At 43.5% G+C, this 14,532-nt stretch overlaps 1 protein-coding gene across 2 annotated transcripts in view; it reads right to left on the bottom strand.

Annotated features, from left to right (window-relative positions):
- Positions 1 to 12,999, bottom strand: part of LOC143943111 (putative N-acetylated-alpha-linked acidic dipeptidase) — a 232,883-nt gene extending 219,884 nt beyond the window's left edge. Inside the window, exon 1 of one of the 2 annotated variants that reach the window (XM_077464673.1) lies at positions 12,734 to 12,999. Coding sequence is in view for 1 of the 2 variants with exons in the window: in XM_077464672.1 (XP_077320798.1) it covers positions 12,734 to 12,736 (3 nt within the window). In the remaining variant the exon portion in view is untranslated. The remainder of the gene's footprint in view (positions 1 to 12,733) is intronic. The other variant, XM_077464672.1, reaches the window with a different exon arrangement.
- Between the last annotated feature and the right edge of the window lie 1,533 nt (positions 13,000 to 14,532).

Below are 14,532 nucleotides of genomic sequence, written 5' to 3'. Positions count from 1 at the left end.
GTTAAACTGATGTGCACTAATGAGGCAGTACTGATGTGCACTAATGCACTGCACTGAGGCTGCACTGGTGAAGCAGCACTGATAAGCTACACTGATGTGCACTGATGAGGCAACACTGATGAGGCTCCACTGATAGGCACTGATAAGCTACATTGATGTGCACTGATGAGACGGCACTGCTGGGTGCCGGTGAGGCTCCATTGATAGGAAGGCACCGATGGACACTGATAAGGGGCATTGGTGAAGCAGCACTGATGAAGCAGCACTGTCGAGGCACTGATAATCAGCACTGATGAGGCACTAATGAGGTAGCACTGATGAGCACTGTGTGTGAGTGTAAAACCCATGTAGCACTTTGTAGTAAATGCACTCACTGTTTCTGGCACAGATCATCTCCTTCCCTCACACTCTGCCTCTGTGTGAAGGAAGGAGACCTGTCAAACCAAAGACATAGCAGTCATGTGGTAAAGGGCCGCTGTGATTGACCCTGATCTGCGATGCACTGTGTCCAAGACACACAGTGATCACAGATACTTCCTGGTGTGTGCCCCAGTTGGTGCGGGAAGCTTGGTCATGGGGGGACGCCCTTGCATGCCCTACTGGAAAGAGAGAGCTGTCCTGTAGCTGTCTTTCGGCTATGGCGCAGCAAGGAAGTGGCTAAAGTGGTTGTAAACCCCTGCCTATACCGAATGAAGTGACTGGCCTCAGATGATACACAGAGATGAAACTAATTCTCCTACATATAAGTTGTACCAATCTATCTGCAGTCTTTTCTTCTCTACATCAGTTCAGTGCTTGAGCTCAGTGAGGAGAGTTCATAGAGCTGACTGGAGGGAAGAGACACCCCCCCCCCCCTTTCCACATAGCTCACAGGAATAGAGCTGAGGCAGTCAATCTGCTGGAGATTCTCCCCCCCCCCACAATTTTTTCTCTTGGTGTCAGGAAAACTTGTCAGAAGTTATTCTTGCTGATGATAGCAGAGGAATGAAGCAGCAGGCAGAAATGACACATAGCGCTGTTAATTGCAACAATTACACACTATAGAGGGATATGCTTTGTTCATATTTCATATCTGAGGTTTACAACCACTTTAATGTTCTTTCCACAGCATCAAAACACATATTAAAGTGGGAGTCCCGTCAACATTTTTTTTTTTAAAGTCAGCAGCTACAAATACTGCAGCTGCTGACTTTTAAAATAAGGACACTCATCTGTCCCAGGGCCCAGCGATGTCGGCACCTGAGGTCGAACCATCCCTTGGTCCTTGGATGCTGCCGCCGCCATCTTCGGTAGGGGAATCAGGAAACAAAGCTTTGTGGCTTCACTTCCAGGTTCCCTACTGCACATGCATGAGTCGCTCTGCGCAATCCAAATGCTGTCTCTGGGACCCGTGTGACAGTGCGGGGGGATGGAAATAGGCAGGTATCTGCACCCCCCTCCCTCAGAAAAGCGTTTTTTTGTGAACTTCTGCTTTAAGGAGAACATTTTGTGTATATTTCCTTAATGGCTGCTAAAAAAAAATAATCTGAAAATGCATTACCTCCAGATGAATATGAATATATATATATATATATATGTATATATGTATGTATATGTATGTATATATATATATATATATATATATATATATATATATATATATGTATATGTATATATATATATGTATATATGTATATATATGTATATATATATATATATATATATATACTGCAAGGGCTTTAGCAAACTTTATTGCAGATTCTTACCTTTGTTCTAAAGAATGCCTGCCTTCCCATGCCCTTTCTAAAAATGATGACTAAATGCAAAGATCTGCCTTCATTATCACAAACTGAACCAGCTAAGTATTTTAATAAGAAAGGGAACATAATTCACATCCATTTTTAACCATGGTGAGGAATGCAGTAGATGCCTCTAATTTGACTTTTGGCTCTTTCAGCTATTTGAAGACTTCTAAGAAAAGTATTGAAAGACTTGAAAGTATGAGACTTTAAATGATGTACAGAATGCCGCTAGTTCGGCATTATGCAAGGAAGTAATAGTTGAAATATAAATTATAAGTAAGGTAGTTGCGCGCTACTATACTAAAAAGACTAACATTGGGTTGCTGCTGCTGTCACCTCTGTGCTCCCACAAAAAACAAGATATAAAGTATATAAATGAGACAGTGCTGCATAAATAATAAAACAGAATAATATAAAATGAAAATCAGAAAATTGTGTACAATATAAATGCTCTAAAAAAATTCCAATAATTATTTATAAGTGACATTTCTTCCACAGGCATGCAGGAAGATGGGACGTTTTTTCTTGCTTCAAACAACCTCCATATCCATAGTGCTCCCGCCACCACATGCAATGCTCGCTCACCTCCTTGAAAGACCCTACAATGGATCAAAACAATGGGTTCTGGAGGACTTGTAGATGTGAAATTTGATATTTGGAAAGTCCTAGATAGAGAGAATTTGCGTAGTCGAGTCAGGAATTGATGATTGTTCCAACTACTGCTGCTTTATCTCCTTCCAGGATGAAGGGGGTGAGTCTATGCAATAGGCGAAGAAAGTAATGGGATCCTATTTGTGCATCTATTGTCATGTCTGATTCAAAGATGACTCCGAGGCTTTTGGCTTTAATGCTGGGGGTGATGGGTTGTCCGAGGATAGTGAGTATTGTGTTTTCGGTTTGCGTCCTCTCAAGGGACAGGTAATAATCTATTTCAGATGTAGATTCCTTCCACTATGCTGCTTCAAACTTGAATCCACATTGGCTGCCGATAACTCCACAGATACATAGAAAAAACAAAAAGTTCCTCCAATCCAGGGGATAAAGGACTGAACCTTACCACCCCAGCTAGTATTCAAATTACATTTATTAAAAAGTTTAAAAGCATTGGTACAAAATTCATCAGAATGGTCTCACTTATTGCGACTAGGTTCCACCGCCAGGCTCCACCTCTACTAGTTATGCCATCTCTCACTTAGCTTCATCTGGAGGAATGACTCCATTTTGAGCTCTATGTATGCTTGAGCCTCCAAAATGCACTTTTGAAAAAGGATACAATATATCTGTCCAGAGTTTTACAGATGATGGCTAGCAAAATTTTACTTCCCTAGATACATTTAATAAAAAAAAATTTTTTTTTTATACATTTCATATTATTTTATTATTTTTTTGATTATTTTCTATATAATTTTTTCTATTGTTTTATATAATTTTTGCATAGAGAAGGGCCCCTTCTGTCAGGGGAGCCTGGGGCAATTGGCAAGAACAGTAATTGGAGTACTTTTCTATGAGACAGGGACAAGCACCTGACCAGTGGTGGGCAAACTAAAGCTGGCCATTCACTGATTGAAATGAATCTGGTTTAACAGGGACTGGTCAGTTAGATCAGTGTGTGGCTCTCCCTGCTTGACAGAAGTTGATCTTTTGATTGACTTTTGTTGAAGGGAAAAAAAATTGCTCGATCAGCCAATGCATCCACTGATCAATGCATTGAGACAGTGTCCCGGCAGAGAGGTGGATGGTGGAATCATTTTGGCTAAATGAAAAAAAAAAACTAACCCTGTATGGCCTTTTTTGCTCTAAGCATAAAAATGTAGATTTGGAAACAAATGCATGAAATCTAGGGCTAAAGATTAATTAATCGATTAATCGTTAATTTTTTTGATCGATCAAAATTATTTTGATCAGTACTCACCTCTCCGCCGGCTTCCGGGTCTTCAGGGAGTTCCGTCGGAGATTGGGTGAGGTCACTGGACTCCACCCCCTTCCCCAAGTGCCTCCATCTGCTAACGAAGGGAAGGGGGGAGGAGTCCAGTGACGTCTATGTCTGTGACGTCACCGGACAGCCTGGACAGTGATGGTAAATATGGGTGTGGTTAACACGGATCATTCAGTGAGCTAAGTGTAGGCAAATTTGATAACCTCCGTTTTTAACATTGCTGTAAAAAACAAAAACAAAATGTAAACACTCTATGCATTAAGGTGAAAAAACATCTAACACTGCCTGTGCCCCCAGCCCCCCCCCCCCGTTTTACTTACCTGACCCCTCGAAAATCCTGCGCTTGCCCCCGCCGTCCTCTTCACTGCTCAGCCTGGCCGCTGATTGGCTGGAGTGGATGGATGGAAAGCAGAGCAGCCATTGGCTCGCGCTGCTGTCAATCACATCCACTGACGCGGAGCGCCGGGGGCGGGTCCTTGTGATACAGCAAGCGGCTATAACCGCCGGCTGTATCACGGGAGCGCGCCCGCAGGTGCTTCTCACCATGCGAGGGAGCTTGCATGAACGTGAGAAGTACCCGCGGGAGGAAGCAGAGACAGCTGCCGAGGGACCCCAGAAGAGCAGGTTCGGGGCCACTCTGTGCAAAACGAGCTGCACAGGGGAGGTAAGTATAACATGTTTGTTATTTAAAAAAAAAAAAACATTTTTTACTTTACAATCCCTTTAAGTCATGGATTGTGGAAACTAATTAGTGTCCGGTGATTGTTTATAGTGCATACCACATTTACCACTGACTAATGCAGAGTTGCAATGCATGAAGATCAGCTAAAAGTAGTTGGATCTGTATGTGCGTTATAATTAATCAAAATTAGTTGATTAATCGATTTTAAAAAAACGATTAATCGAACATGAAAATTTTAATCAGTAACAGCTCTAATGAAATCATTTTTGTTTCCTTCATGAGAGTGGCTTTTCTGTTTCCAACTATTTGGACTTTGTACATAGTTAGGGCCGGTTCACACTGCGAGCCGCGGCGAGGCGTCTCCGACTTCCTCGCCGCGACTTGCAGGGGGGGTCAGCGGCGACTTGCAGAGGACTTCTGCATAGAAGTCAATGCAAGTCGCCCCCGAAGTCGCCCCGAAGTAGTACAGGAACCTTTTTTCTGAGTCGGAGCGACTCGAGTCGCTCCTCTCAGAACGGTTCCATAGCACTGAATGGGGGCGACTTGCGGGAGCGAGGCGAGGCGAGCCGTGTCGCCTCGCCTCGCGTCGCAGTGTGAACCGGCCCTTACTGATGCAAGTAAACATTTCAAGCAATATGTGTCTCTGTGATGTGCCACGTGAAGTTTGCCAGTATGAGCGAGGTCAAGGCTAAGTCGGGTGAGGAAGATGATCTTACTACCAAAATTAATGGACTATTCAAAAATACCCTCTAGTCATACAATTAGACAGAAAATACCTGAGAAACCTTTGGGACAGGTATTTGCTGGCACCCCCAGCAGACCTGACCTGCAACCACAGAATTTGAGCCCCGTGCAGCTCAGTTTTAAACAAGACAAGTGTGAATTTCCTGAAGGGCCTGTAGGCCAAAGAGTGGGCCCAAGCAATAGGAAAGGTTTATGACCTACCGTACTGAATAGTTAATGGTAGGCCCTGTCACATGAACTGGTTTAACAACCCACTGCCACTTTCCACCTTATACATACCCCCAACAGTCCGAAGATTGCAACATAATCCCTTCATCCTCAGATCTGGGCTTTGTACCAAGTCCAGTACAGTTACCCTGTCTTGGACCTGTAGCCACTCTGTGGAATAGAAGTAGGATTACTCCCTCTGTGTCTGTCAACTGCCCCAGATAAAGGAAAAACAAATGTTTTCGAAGCCTTCAATCAGAATTAGCACACTGCATTTCTTGCAGACTAGGTGGCACTGCAGCTGCTCTGGTGTCCTTGGTCTGTATTACAGAGAACTGCAGCTGGACAGGTCAGCAGGATGGACCTTGATGTCAGGATGGCAAGCAGAGAGTGGCTGAGCTGAGACAGCACTTTCCCAGGATCAACTTTAACCAATGCCAGGCTAAGCAATAATTGGTGCAGTGTCTCAGCATCAGGATGTCTTAGATTTCTAGGGACAGTGTACAAGAGAAAGCAGGGCATTGCTGAGGGAGATGGGCACCTAAATGAACAAGGAGGGGGGTAATGTGGAGGGGGATGGGAGCTATTGTGTACAGGAAGGGTGGTAATGTGCACAGGAGGGGGCAGTGTGTAAAGGAGGGAGATAATGTGCACAAGAGGGGGCAGTGCATGCATGGGGCGAGTATTGGGCACAGGAGGGGGCAGTGTGTATATGGAGAGGGGTAATGTGTGCAGGAGGGTGCATTGTGTACAGAGAGGGGGGTAATGTGTGGAGGAGGGAGTCTGTACAGGGAAGGGGGTAATGTGCACAGGAGGAGTAAGTGAGTACAGGGAGGGGGTAATGTGCACAGGAGGGGTCAGTGTGTACAGGGAGGGGGTAATGTGCACAGGAGGGGTCAGTGTGTACAGGGAGGGGGTAATGTGCACAGGAGGGGTCAGTGTGTACAGGGAGGGGGATAATGTGCACAGGATGTGGCGGGGATAGTGTGTATATGGAGGATGGTAATGTGTGCAGAAGGGGACAGTGTGTACAGGGGCTATCATGCGTGCAGGAGGGGCAGTGTGTACATGTAGGGGGGTAATGTGCACAGGATGTGAAGGGGACAGTGTGTATATGGAGGATGGTAATGTGTGCAGAAGGGGGCAGTGTGTACAGGGGCTATCATGTGTGCAGGAGGGGCAGTGTGTACATGTAGGGGGGTAATGTGCACAGGAGGGGTCAGTGTGTACAGGGAGGGAGTAATGTGCACAGGAGGGGTCAGTGTGTACAGGGAGGGGGATAATGTGCACAGGATGTGGAGGGGATAGTGTGTATATGGAGGATGGTAATGTGTGCAGAAGGGGACAGTGTGTACAGGGGCTATCATGCGTGCAGGAGGGGCAGTGTGTACATGTAGGGGGGTAATGTGCACAGGAGGGGGCAGTGTGTACATAAAAGGGGATAATGTGCGCAGGAGAAGGGAAGAGTGCACAGACAGGGGCATACCACTCCCGGCTGTTGGCAGAACCATCCCGAGATTTAAATGAAATCCTGCCACCCGGTGAATCCAGGCTGGAATTCAAGAGCTCAGTGCAAAGACAGGGGAACACTAGCATGGGCCCCCAGGACATCTGCCCTGTCCTGATGATGTTAATGAAGTTCAAAGTGTTAGTTCTCTGCCTATTTTTAGTGTACACAAATCATCTGTTTTGTTGTGTTTTTGTAACTTTTTTGTTTGTTCTGGGGTATACATGTGTCTGTGAGATTCTTAACAGTTTGGCAACACCAGTTTTTTGCCAAGGCACGCTATGCATGCAGCAGGTCATCAGCCCCCTTGAAGGTGTCCCTCATTTTTATGTTCTAAAGTTTGCGAGATATGCCTTATAGTAGGCCCCTGCCTCAGAACTAACTTTAACAACCTGCAGTCTGAAGGGGGCACTCTTTCAAAAGGCAGCCTGTTTACTGCAATGACCTGGTCACCTACTGTATGTAGAATTTCTAGTTTTCCTCATTAATACAAGCACTAAAGCAAGAGAGTCATTGTAGCTCCTACAGTATTCTTGCTTGACTTCCACAGACTGAAATTCTCTTTTCCTCCAAAATCTGCACCCTTCATTTCCCTATAGCTAAAACACAGAATGGATACCACATACTGCTGATTTTATTTTGTTGCAGCTAACTGGGCATATAAAGATTGGCAGTGCTGGTTTCCATGATATACTATAAGAAAATAAGCATGGCTTGAATGATCCTCAATGTGTGTTCAAAGCAGAATTAGTTAGAGAACAGGTACAGAGGCGTTATATGCACTGTAAATTAGAAAAAGCAAGACTGGATAAGGAATTACTTCAATGTCATTTGCTATTAAATTATGCCAAGCTCGTATTTACAAAATGTCATCACAGTCTTCCTACTTAGGTCAGTCCCGGTGCATTATGAGATTGTATTTCAGAAGTTGATAATGTGAATGGAAACGCATGAAGGATCATGGTGATGTAGAACCCTGATGTTTAGGCAGGGTTGCTATTAAATGTATTTGCCAAGTGATAGTTGCCTCAGCCAATTGTTAGGAGGTCAGTTGATTTCACTATAATTTGGTAATTACTGCACTTTCTTCTGTCACTAGATGGCTGGGTATCTGGTGACATTAGATTAGATAAGGGCATTGCAAGGACAGATTAGGAATGAATGGGGTGTCTCAACCAATGGGCAGGAGTTTTCTTGGGTCCTTTGGCTTGCTGGGAGAACCTATTTATTTGGGTGGAGTCAGGCGATCAGGGTTCTGTGCCACCTGGACGGCTGTCTGGGTGGACGTGTGTCATTTTGCCCCAGGCTGCTAGGCCAAAAACCTAAGGCCTATCCAGTGGCTAGGGGATCTAGTCTAGTGAGACAAGCTGGGAGCTTGTTAAGTGAAGATCCACAGTGAGTGAGTGTGGGGTAAAGAGAACTGTTCATGTTGCAGAAAGTTGAATACCTTTACCGTTAGTAACAGCTACAAGATTGTTGCCATAGGAGACAGAGGTCCTACCTATACAGAAGTGGTGTCTGGCTGGAGGCCTTCATCTATATAGCTGTCTACCTATAGAAGTCTCGGAGTCTGCCAATTAACATTGTATCTACCTAAGGGTGTCCTGGCCCTAATCCTCTTTCCCACAGTACTGTTTAAAAGACAATAAATCTCTTTGCATTCAAAAAGTGTCTGGCGCCCACCTGTTCATCTTGCATTGCACCCACCATGCCTTGCGACCCACTCTACACTTAAGGATGCCAGCCGTCCTTAACCCCATAAGTCACCATTTTGCTTCAGGGGCCCTGGGACTTACTGTTACAGTAAATAACTGTTATAACTGACTGTTTACCTGCCAATCAACTGTATTTGTGGTTTCTTGTGCTTTCTGCAAGTGGAACAAAGACTTTGGAAGAACCCAGAAAAAGCATGTCTGCAGTCTACTGAAGTCTGTAAGATTACATACACCAATGTGTGTCATCTGAGATCTTGTACGGAACAATGTGCAAAATAGCATACAGTAATGATATGGAAGCCAGCAAGAGTAACCAGTGAGAGTGGCGGAGAACATCGGAGAGCTACATTCCCAGAAGTGTCAGTTTCCTAGCAAACTTCAACAGATTTGTCATCTAAGGGGTGTTTGGTAACAGGGACAGCTGGCTTACAGTTATGGCTTACTTAAAATTTTACTGGATCTAGTGTTCTATTTTAGAGTCAGAGATTTAGAGTCATTGACTAGCCACAAGAATGCAGATTAGCTGTACTAACTTCATTTTCTTTCTACTTGTCCCATGGCTCATAGTACTAGAACCAGAGAAAGCCGAGCAACTAGAATTTTAAAATGGAATCATCAATGGCAGGTACAGGTGCCCTTTAAAGAAACAAATGTGTACTGAGCCTATTAAATGTACATACAAAGATAAAGCTTTGCAGATGTGCAGATATGATTATCAACCCATCATGATAAGTATTGCCTAGTGTGCACAGAAACAGTTCCATTTTGATATGCCCTGCTGCCCCTACCTGTTGAGCTAAAAGGTATAAGGTCTCATTTACATGGGCGTACTCAGGGCTTTTTTGCACCGGGAGCATTTGAGAATGCAGTTCTGGTACCTCCAGCACTGAACAGGGGGCTGGGGTGTGCTGGAGTGTCTATTGATCCTGTCTGCTGGGGGATCACTTGTCGCTGGGGGGAGCTTATGTTGCTGGGGGGGGGGGATCACTTGTTTCTGGGAGAGATCTACTGTTGAGGGAGGGGTCTATTGTTGCTGGCTGCTTGGAGATCTACTGTATTATTACATTGGGGTCAATTGTTGCTAGAGGGGTTATGTTGTTGGTGCTAAAGGTCTATTATTGTGGGGGGGAGAAGAATCTATTGTCGCTGGGGGGATCTATTGTTGCTGGGGGGTCTATTGCTGCTGGGGGGGTCGATTGTTGCTGGAGAAGGGGTCAGTTGTTGCTTCAGGGATCTATTTTTGCTGGGGGATCTATTGTTGTTGGAGGGAATCTGTTGTTGCTTGGGGGGTCTATTGTTCCTGACTGCAGAGGATCATGCACGGAGGTGGATAGGAGATGGAAATAAAGGGGTGAAGCAGGGAGTTCCTGCACCTATTCTCTGAGAAAAATAGCCCTGGCCATATTTAAACGTACATCTGTGTGAAGGGCATGAGATACACAAATGTTCCGTGCATCCATTCCCCATGCAGACAGTCCCATTAATTTCAATTGGGATGCATCGTTTGCACGGACACAGCAGCTGCTCCTAATTTGTGTGGGTGCTTGTCCCTGAATGCAAACATTGGGGTTTATTTATGAAAGGCAAATCCACATTGCACTACAAGTGCACTTGAAAGTGCAGTTGCTGTAAATCTGAAGGGTAGATCTGAAATGAGGGGAAGCTCTGCTGATTTTATCATCCAATCATGTGCAAGCTAAAATGCTGTTTTTTATTTCCCTTGCATGTTCCCCTCGGATCTACTTCCAAGTGCACTTGTAGTCAGAGCCGATCCGCCCTATACTCTCACTACACAAGCTGCGTAGGGCAGATCAGCCCTGCTGTCGGAGCTCTGCTGGGCTTTCGGGGGTTATATCGGGATGATGCCCACAGCTGCAGGCATCATCTCAGTACCGTTGTTTAGAGCAGGCGATTGGCTTTCCAGGGATAACAACTGATGTGGCTAAAAGCTTGGTTGTTATCCCGGAGGAGTGGGAGGGGATGTCCCCCCCTCCTGCCGCCTCCTGCCACTCTGACTGGGCCTCCCGTCCCACTGGGAGACCCGATCCTTGGTCCGCCACTTCCAGTGGCTAGGGACAGAGTGGCATGAAGCCGGAAACAGCTTTGTTCCAGTCTCCTGATTGTAAACATGGAGGCGACATCACAACGTCACTTCCCGTTTACTCGGCTGCCAATGGCGCCAGTTTAAAAAAAATATACAGTATTCAGAATCACTGAAAATGGCGATCTGAATACATTAAAGTGCAAAGGAGGGATTGGGGGTCTAAAAGAGTATAATAAAGAATACCTGTCACCACCTATTACTGTCACAAGGGATGTTTACATTCCTTGTGACAGCAATAAAAGTGATCACAAAAATAAATAAAATAAATACGATTTATTTTTTTTTAAAGCGCCCCCCATTCCCGCGGGCTTGCGCAGCAAAGAAAATGCATACAAAAGTCACGCATATGTAAACGGTGTTCAAATCACACATGTGAGTTATCGATCATCAGAGCGAGAGCAATAATTCTAACACTAGACCTCCTCTGTAACTCTAACCTGGTAACTGTAAAAAAAATTTAAAGCATCGCCTATGGAGATTTTTAGGTACCGTAGTTTGTCGCCATTCCACGAGTGCGTGCAATTATAAAGCATGACATCTTTCACATTATACAAAAAAATTGGACTAACTTTACTGTTTAGTTTTTTTTAAATTCATGAAAGCGTCCCTTTTCCCAAAAAGTTGCGTTTAAAACACCGCTGCACAAATACCATGTGACATAAAATATTGCAACAATCGCCATTTTATTCTCTAGATTCTCTGCTAAAAATATATATATATATAATGTTTGGGGGTTCTAAGTAATTTTTCAAGCAAAAAATATACAGATTTTAACTTTAAACACCAAGTGTCAGAAATAAGCTTAGTCATGAAAGGGTTAAAGGAGGGAGGATTGTATTGGGAGCACTAAAGTGTCAAGTGTGACTGTGTGGCAATGACAAATGGTTTACATAGCTCATGGCATCACGGGTCAGGTAGAGGGCACCTCAGCAGAATTTTTCTTAGGGCCCCAGGGAGGTCAGGATCGGCACTGCTTGTAGTGCAAAGTGGATTTGCCTTTTCGTAAATAACCCCAATGCGAGTTCAAGCACCAGAATGTCAAAATGGGAGCAGTGGCGGTGTCCTTACAGTCTGTGTATCCCAATGATTAGGACTCCCTGCACACAGATGCACAGAACACTTGGGTATCCCATGTGGGCAAACAGCCCTCATGGGAATGTATGTTTAAGTATACCTATGGCCTTAAATGTAGGATGTAACCACACTTCTTTTTCTGCAAATGAAAGTTGCCTGACTGTAATTCTTACTCTCTCTTCAATACTTTGAATCAATAAACTAGAGAAAACATGTCCAAAAGGTTTTCTAATGCCGCGTACACATTATCAGAATTCTCGCCGGAAAAAGCTCTGTTGATTTTTTTCCCCATCGGAATTCCGCTCAAACTGTCTTCCCTACATATGGTCACACCAAATTCCGACCGCCAAGAAAGCGGTGTCGTACAACACGTATGACGGGACTAGAAAAAGGAAGTTCAATACCCAGTAGCCAATAGCTTCCATCTTGAATCTGAGCATGTGTGAGTTTTTGCACGTCGGAATTGCATACACATGATCGGAAGTTTTTCCATTGGGAAAATTTGGAACATGCTATCAAATTTTTGCTGGCGGCAATTCGGCCAGCTAAATTCCAATGGAGCATACACACGGTCGCATTTTCTGATGAAAAGCTCTCATCAGTCTTTTGCTGGCCAAAATTCCGATCGTGTGTACGCGGCATAACTTTCCTTATCTTCATACTTGTTCTGGATCAGTGAACCACATAGTACTAAAGCCACTGAATTAGTATAATAAACAGGCAAATAGCATTTTTAGAAGCAGATCAGCAATGGTAGGAATGTACGGAATTGTGGCAGTTATATAAAAAATAACATACTATTGGAACGCTATAGTAGAATAGTATAAATAAACTCAATTTAGACTGTTCATATGGTGCTGCAGCTATATTAAAATAATTTGTAATTCTAAAAATGATGACCTTTTATAAAGTCAAAGCATATGCAATTGCTGTGTAATATGTTACACTTTATATAAAGAAGAATAATTGTGAGTAGTAAATACCATTCAGTGTAGGTCTCTTAACACCAGATGTGATTTCCTCCAGCCAGTCCAGTAAATTCGTCCTTGTCCCAGGCTCCCAGTAGCTCTGTTGTGGCTCCTGGCTCCTCTTCTCCCTGAAGTCACCTCTGCTGATCTCTTAGTAATTGATTTATGAACACTTTTATTTTCTCTAGTGTTTATTACTACCCAACTGATGTAGCCAAAGTTCAGGAAATGCTATTAGATTGCAGCACTGATAGCTGACTGGAGACGAGTCCGGAATGAAATGGATTGGTGAACAGGGAGGAGGCAGCCAGGGAATAGAAGCCAGATTTCACAATTAAACTATACTTTACTATGACTGAAGGTGACACACCTTTATTAAAACCTGAGCAATCTATCCTCAAGATAAAAAAGAATGTCTTATATCCACGGATTATGTACTTTAGAAAGACATTCCTAAAACTCAACTGAATCTATTATTAATTTTATTAAGCGTTCATCACATAAAGTATAGTCAACTTAAAGCAGTGTTAAACTCAAAAGTGAACATTTATTATATTGCAGCTTACCGCTTCTTAGATGTGATGGCTGCATTCATTTTCTTTTCTAGGTTTTCTTTCTTTTATTTTCACCTGGTGATCCAGCCAGTAAGTCTGTTGTATTTCAAAAGAACAAACTCTTCAGTAGAATGTATCAGTTACAGAGATGAGACAAGCCGGTTAACACTAACAGGGGTGCTTAAAGTGATACACTTATATTTATGTAAAACCTTTATCTCAAATGGAAAAAGTACAGGAACTCCGTTCCCATGCGTTCCCGCAGGACTTGAGCCCTGGTTAAAAGGATGAGAATATAACAAGTGTTTAATAAATAAAGTAATTATTAAATTACACCAGTAAAAAGTCACAGTAGTAGCTTTTCAGGGGCTCATCGATTCCGCCTTCTTCAGGACTATCCTGATCATAAGAATCCCTATTTCCAGGCTGCAAGTTATAGCCTTTATTTGTAGCCCAGCAATGGGGGCTTTTCTGATCAAAATAGGTCTGATGAAGGGGGACCAATGAGCCCCCAAAATGCTCACATGTTCCATTTGCTGACATTTTAGGACCCTTTTAGGCCAACCAGTTTATAGAAGAGTTGCATTTTAATCAGAGAATTAAAGACTACCCTGCAAGTTAAGAGTCTAGTGCTCCATCAACACTTTATATTTTTAAAATGCTTATCGAAAATGTTTAATGTGTATTAAGAGACTTTCAGAGGTTCACCATATGGTGCAGAGAAATGGTTATATGGTCATTTAGTGCCAAGAGCAAGGATGTTCTCGTCTCAGCATCTGAAAATAGAGGAGGAATTGGTAGGTGTATAAGGCAACCTGGTCTGTCTAATCCAAATTTAGACAAGTGCAAAAACATCTTAGGCAATCCCGAATTGTATCAGTGTATACCCAAGTCCCTAATTGACAGCTATATTAGGTAATTCTTGTGGATAAGGCCTACTACTTCAATGTCATTGATAAGAACACATGGGAACACATGGGAATAGATAAAAGTTGGTTTCTCACGTGGGGCCCTCTTTTACGCTCTTCCCAAAAGGCACAAAAATTCCAGAAAACCCCCAGGCAGACCTATAGTGTCAGGCAGGGGGAGCCTAACTGAAAATCTCAGTAGATTCATTGAAAATCTACTTCAACCAATAGTGGAAGAACTTCCATCCTATATAAAAGATACTATCCACCGTCTACAGATACTGGATGGCCTCCATATCAATGGTGACACCATCCTTGTCCGCACGAAATAGGTATATCAATCATATGATGC

This window comes from Lithobates pipiens, unplaced genomic scaffold (genome assembly GCF_037356315.1).
Source record: "Lithobates pipiens isolate NorthernLeopardFrog02 unplaced genomic scaffold, aLitPip1_a1.2 Scaffold_30, whole genome shotgun sequence".
Taxonomy (NCBI): Eukaryota; Metazoa; Chordata; class Amphibia; order Anura; family Ranidae; genus Lithobates; species Lithobates pipiens.
Note: the sequence above shows the minus strand (reverse complement) of the source record. Positions and strands in the feature narration are given on the sequence as shown.